Source organism: Melospiza georgiana, chromosome 3 (assembly GCF_028018845.1).
Source record: "Melospiza georgiana isolate bMelGeo1 chromosome 3, bMelGeo1.pri, whole genome shotgun sequence".
NCBI classification, from domain to species: domain Eukaryota; kingdom Metazoa; phylum Chordata; class Aves; order Passeriformes; family Passerellidae; genus Melospiza; species Melospiza georgiana.
This window is the reverse complement of record NC_080432.1, coordinates 35,547,425-35,553,401: the sequence shown is the minus strand read 5'-3', so window position 1 is coordinate 35,553,401 and position 5,977 is coordinate 35,547,425. Positions and strand designations below refer to the sequence as shown.

The 5,977-nt window shown below is 44.1% G+C and overlaps 1 protein-coding gene across 1 annotated transcript; it reads left to right on the top strand.

Moving 5' to 3' along the window:
* The first annotated feature begins 4,947 nt into the window (after nt 1-4,947).
* On the top strand, nt 4,948-5,679 carry LOC131081052 (zinc finger protein ZFP2-like). The gene has a single exon (XM_058019912.1). The coding sequence runs from the start codon at nt 4,948-4,950 to the stop codon at nt 5,677-5,679; it is 732 nt and encodes a 243-aa protein (XP_057875895.1).
* The last annotated feature ends 298 nt before the right edge of the window (nt 5,680-5,977 follow it).

Here is a 5,977-nt window from a genome sequence, read left to right as displayed (position 1 = left end):
AGAATGAAACAGCACTTGTACTTCTCATCTACAGTGGAGGCTGTAGGTGCCACTGGCTGCAGTCCATTTCACAGAAACAATTTTTACTCAAGGAAGACAGCATCTATTTCAAGTGTGAAATAACCTGCTGGTAAACTCCAATGTTTGAAAAGGGCCACTAAAAATTAGAAGGCTGAAGTAATAAGTGGTGGGCTTAAATGGAAAACATTAAAGAAGGCTTTTTTGTCCGTAAATAATCTTTTCCAAAAATCAGTTTTGTTTCATTTGAAGAAGCATCCAATAGCTGTGTGGAATATTTTCCCCAACACCTTGAACTAAATGCCTCTCCTAAGACATCAACAAGGCCAGAAGATTTGCCATTCCTGCTTCGCATTTTCCCAAAGGATTAGGCAGGACTGGTAGAACTTGTATATGTAAATGTATAAATAAATATACAAATGTGTGCATATGTATGGGGCCGCTCGTGCAGCAAGGTTACTCCCTGGAGTGGTGTGGCTCAAGCCAGAATAATGCTGAAGATGTGCTCATTGTTTATACCACTAGAGCACTGAATTATGTGTTGTCCTGTATGCTCCTTCCCCAGGAAAGGTGAAATTTTGAAGAAATGCAATCAGGTGTGATGGTAATAAGACCAGCCTGAAGGAATCCTATCCCTGTCCACCTGCTCCACTGCTCCAGGGGAAAAGTGGGTTGCGAATGCTGAAGCCAGGGTGCCTTTTAATGACATGGTAAAAACCACAGACTTAAGAACATATATTAAACAGCATTCAGTACAAAAATTCTATATTTTCATACTTTTATATGACTAGGTCAAGATAAGTATGTCTACAGCAAAATTTCAAGTTGAAGCTCATTATACTACTCATTGTATACTGTTAAGAAAACATATATATATTTGTCCTGGGTTGCCAAGAAAATTGCATTCTATTTGCCATCTATATGGCAGTTGTCTTCTGTTAAGTGGGCAGTTTTCCTTATCTCTTCCATAGCCACTCCTCCCTCTGGTGAGACATCTGCTGATAATGGACTATTGAATGTCACCGCATGACTGATAAGAACCACAGCATCCCATTGTGAGATGCTCCACCCAGAGGGAAGAGCCAAGCATTCCTACCCAGATACAATCTTGAGGTTTTGGAACACCAGTATGGCTTCTCCACTGGATTTCCCAGAGGAATATTGCCTCTTCCACTGCATCTTCAGAAGAAGACTACACCCTTCTACAGGATCCCTCAGAACCACACCTGACACTCCAGGAGGGCTGCAGCCACAATTCCAATGGGACTGCTACCAGCACCCTGACCCACAGGGTGTCAGGTTGGGTTCTGACTCTGTCAGTGTTGTTTTGTATTTACTGCATTGTTTATTTTATCTTTTTATTTTCTTCCCTAATAAAGAACTGTTATTCCTGATCCCATATTCTTGCCTGAGAGCCCCCGCTTAGTTTCAAATTTTTAACAATTCAGAGGGAGGGGGTTTACATTTTCCATTTCAGGGGAGGCTCCTGCCTTCCTTAGCAGACACCTGGCTTTCCAAACCAAGACAATATTAAAAAGATATGGTCAGCTCAACTTCTAAGAATACTCAAATCTATGTAATATTTCAGATATTTGGCTACCTGTTTGCATTCACAAAGGTCTTTCTTTAAAGTGAAAATATAGCACTTTTCCCCCTGCAATGCTCAACTTTCTCTTTCTTAAACAGCAAAGGGATACTGCTATTTAGATTGCAGGAACAGCAAGAAGAACATCTGCCTGTTTAAATCTTCCCTTTCTGAAAACATGGCTTGTTTATTTATTTACTTAAAATTTGTGAAAACATACTTGATAATTGGTTTTGTAAAAACAGCAATAAAAGGAACAAACCAGAGTTACGAACTCAAATTACTACAACAGCAGGCTTAGATTCAGAGGTATAAAACATGCTATGTTGTTAACTGGTAAATCAGGATGGAATTCAGCTCTTCCAAAAATGGCAAGGTCATGTACTGTCTGATCACATTCATACTACATGCAGTTTTATTTCACTCAAAATCTTTGTCATTTTAGTTGGTGTTGATCTAAGATGTTAGAAATTATTGCAGTCTACAGAAACAAGGTGGGGGGGGGGGTAGAAATCAGTTGTTAAACACGTCTGACTCTTGGAGATAATTCAAATGGAAAAAAATCCAGGTCATTGGCCTTTTTAAATAGACCCCCGGCAATATTTACTCCTCCATAAATAGCACAGTCACATGAAATAAAACTGTGTTCAGTAAAGCCTGCAAAACAAAAGAACAATTTACAGACTGAAAGGCAAACTGTGGCTCATGTGTTCGCTGGGGAGGATTAAGTGAGCTCGCTGCACGGTCTGTGCTGAGCGATTGCGGTGTCAGTTCCGCCGCAGGCAGAGCGAGGCAGGTCACACAAGGTGCTCCATCCTCCAGCAGGGGCTGGGCAAAGCCAGGATCCTGCTCCAGACTGTGACTTGTGAGGGAAAGCTTGGCAGAAAGGAGCTCCAGTGCCTCTAACCCTCGTGACTCTCAGCACATCTACATTAGGAAAGATCCCGGGCATTCCTGCGCTGCTTTCACGCAGCCACCGCCGCGCTGGGGCTGCAGGAAGGGCAGCACATTTCCCCGAGGTAGACAAGTCCTAACATGGAGGCACAGCCTTCTGAAATACCAGTAAGGCCATTTAGTGCATCTGCTTGCAAAAATAGATATATTTGGATGTTACAGACAAAAGGACAAATGAGTAAATTACTATAAACATTATTTACATTTCTCTAAAGCTCATGTCAATCTCTTCTGCGTGCTTACCCGCACTTATGACTCTATTTCAAGTCTTACTTTTAAATTTTTTTTCCCAAAGATCTAGCTCTGGAAATAATGTTATTACATAAAAGCCACAGCTGTCTCTCCTAAGTCTCTTGCAGCTCTGAAAACACTTAAAAACTGAACCAACTGCACACAAAAACCCATACAACAAATCAGTACTATCCACAAGGGCATGTGACTTCATTTCATTCATTAACCAGGGAGTGGAAGGATTGATTTTAATTAAATCAATATTTAGGACTCTTCCTGACTAGTATCACTCATTCTGGTTTTGCCAAATGAGGTTAAACAATGCTGCTGAAAAGGTATTTTTGGGGCCTGGGCCTGGTTTGAGGCAGATTTGCAGGTGATGGGTGCCAGCCCAGTCACCAGTGGGCCGTGCAGAGCTGCCTGCTTGGAGAACTTGGCTCTGTTTCCAGCTGCTGAGTCGCAGCAGAGACACACGGAAATATAAAAATACTTTTCTGCTATTATTCTCCTCAGAGAATAGAACTACAAGGGAATAGAGTTACAATTCTAGATGCAGACACAATATAGAAAGTTTTTTGCACAGTAAAAGTGCTTGGAAAACCTGGTAGAGCAAAGCCTTTCCACCTTGGATTTAGGGAGAGATTTTCCCTATCCTCTTCATTTCTCTGCACAACAGCCTGCATATATATCTGGTTTGCAACTCTTGGCCATGTTTTGTACTTTCCTGGCTGCCACATTCATCAAGCTTCCAAGCAGCTGATTCTTAGCGCGCAGTAATTCTTGTTAGCCTGCTAAGAAGCTGACAGAATAAACCTTGCTGTTTGTTTAATTCCCTTCACTGAGCATTAGGAATTACTTCTGAAAGAACTCGGGCTTCCAGGTGCTCTTTTTCACATGCAAGAATTTCATACCAGAAGTAGTTCCCTCTTATTTCCTAAACGCTGTGTTGAACAATCTTTAAAGCTGAAGATAGTGCTCATGGGCATTTATGAGGCTCTGATTTGCCACAGACAAAAGCATGTAGGACGTGGTAGTGGAAAGGCTACAGTGCAGTGTTTTTTGTTGCTGGCAGTGGCAGATGGCGACATTTTTGCATTTCAGTGAATACAGGTGCCATTTATTAGATTTAAAAATGCTATGAATCCACTCCTCTTGCTGAAGATCTTTACCCATTTGTATACATAAAATGCAAATAAATATTCAGCACAGAGAACAGATTAATTAATACACATATGCTCATGTTCTGTAGATTCTTACAAAGGAAATATCATTATGGCAGAGATGCTAACTGACTTTGAAAGCTTAGTTGTAAACCTATGTCCCTAAAGGGTGCTTTGCATCTTACTGAGCCAGAAAGATTGCTGATGAATTCTCAGACAGCACTGTTTACACCCAAAATGACAGCTCAAGACACAGGCAGAATTAAGGAGTTAAACTCGGATACATCTTCATTGGACTATCAGTTACAATAAGCAGTGTATTTTTGCTTGTGCATACAAAATTCTTAAAATACATTCCTTATTTGCAACACAATCACACTGGATTGTCTGAGAGAAGACTCAATTCAAAGGTTTTTACAATCACAACAAGAATCAGAGCTAGTTTTAACAATCCCTTGCCTGCATATACCCATACACATGGTTTTGCCTGGAAAGGCTGTATCTTAGTTTACAAGATGTAGCTGGGGGTTTGGATTCTATTCCCATCTGCTGGAGGTGGGGCAGTTACCTTGTTTTAATTGGGCAGTTTGCTTTATCTCTTCCACAACCCATCCTCCCTCCAGGGAGATATCTTCTGTTAATGGGCCACTGAGTGTCACTGATAAGCTACATCATCCCATTGTGAGAGGCTCCGCCCAGAGGGAGGAGCCAAACATTCCTAACTGGATATAATCTGAGACTTGGAACACCCCAGGCAGCCTTTTCCTCTGGATCCCAGAGGAGCAGCCTTTTTTCCACAGGATTCCCAGAGGAAGTCCAGATTCATCTACATCACCACTGGACCTTCAGAGGAAACCTACACCTTTCTACAGGATCACTGCTCCAAAAGAACCACACCTGTCACTGCAGGAGGACTGCAGCCACCATTTAATAGGGCTGCTACCAACACCCTGACCCACAGTGTGTCAGGTTGGATTCTGACTCTGGAAGGAGTTGAGGATGGAGACCAAGGAGGACAAATCCCTGCAGCAGAACCTCGTGGACGAGGCCATTTTGAGAGGCTCCACGGTGCAAGAATCTAACAGAGAGGAAAAGCCCCAGAGATCCCACACAAGGAATGGCTGCAGATCATGGGGATCTGAGGAGGAGCAACCCATTCCAGGCTGGGAAGGTGGCCGGAGATGCGGTCAGAGCTTGGAGCTGGGAGTCCATGAGCAGCTTCATGATGAGAAGTCACACAACTGTTCGAAATGTGGGAAGAGCTTCAGCAAGAGATCCACCCTGATCTGCCACTGGAGAATCCACACTGGGGAACGGCCCTACAGGTGTGAGGAGTGTGGGAAGAGCTTCAGGCAGATCTCCCACCTAAGTGTCCACATGAGGAGCCACACCGGGGAGCAGCCCTTCGAGTGTGCGGAGTGCCAGAAGAGATTCAGGAGGCTCTCCCACCTGACTGTCCACCTGAGGAGCCATACTGGGGAGAGGCCCTACGAGTGTGACAAATGCAGGAAGAGGTTTCAGAGTTGGGCCAATCTCCTCCTGCACCAGCGGACTCACACAGAGGAGAGGCCCTTCTGCTGCCCCGACTGCGGGAAGGGCTTCAAGCAGAACTCCCACTTCATCACTCACCAGCGCATCCACAGCGGGGAGAAGCCCTATGAGTGTCCCGAGTGTGGCAAAAGGTTCAGGCACAACTCAGCCTTGACCAGACACCAACGGAGGCACCACTAAGGGAAGCCCTGCAAGTGCCAAGTGCGAGAAGATCTTGGCGCGCTGCTCCAGTGGGATGGCTTTGCATCAGAGCCATTCACAGAAGTGACTTTCTAGGAGAAACTGCTACTAGTTTCCTCCATGTCTGACGAAAAACTAATTGGTAATTAGCTTTGAGAATTGACAGTCTGTTAAACCACTGAGAAAGCTGGAGATGCCCCCATGTATAGCTGCCAAGTGGCTGTCCTGCCACCGCAGGGGATTCCAGGCCCCCTGAGATTCCAACACAGCCCCCAGCATGGCCTGAAACCCATCACTG

Bases quoted from the DNA above. Each gene is read 5' to 3' on its own strand.
- LOC131081052 (XM_058019912.1), top strand. From the start codon at position 4,948: ATGGAGACCAAGGAGGACAAATCCCTGCAGCAGAACCTCGTGGACGAG.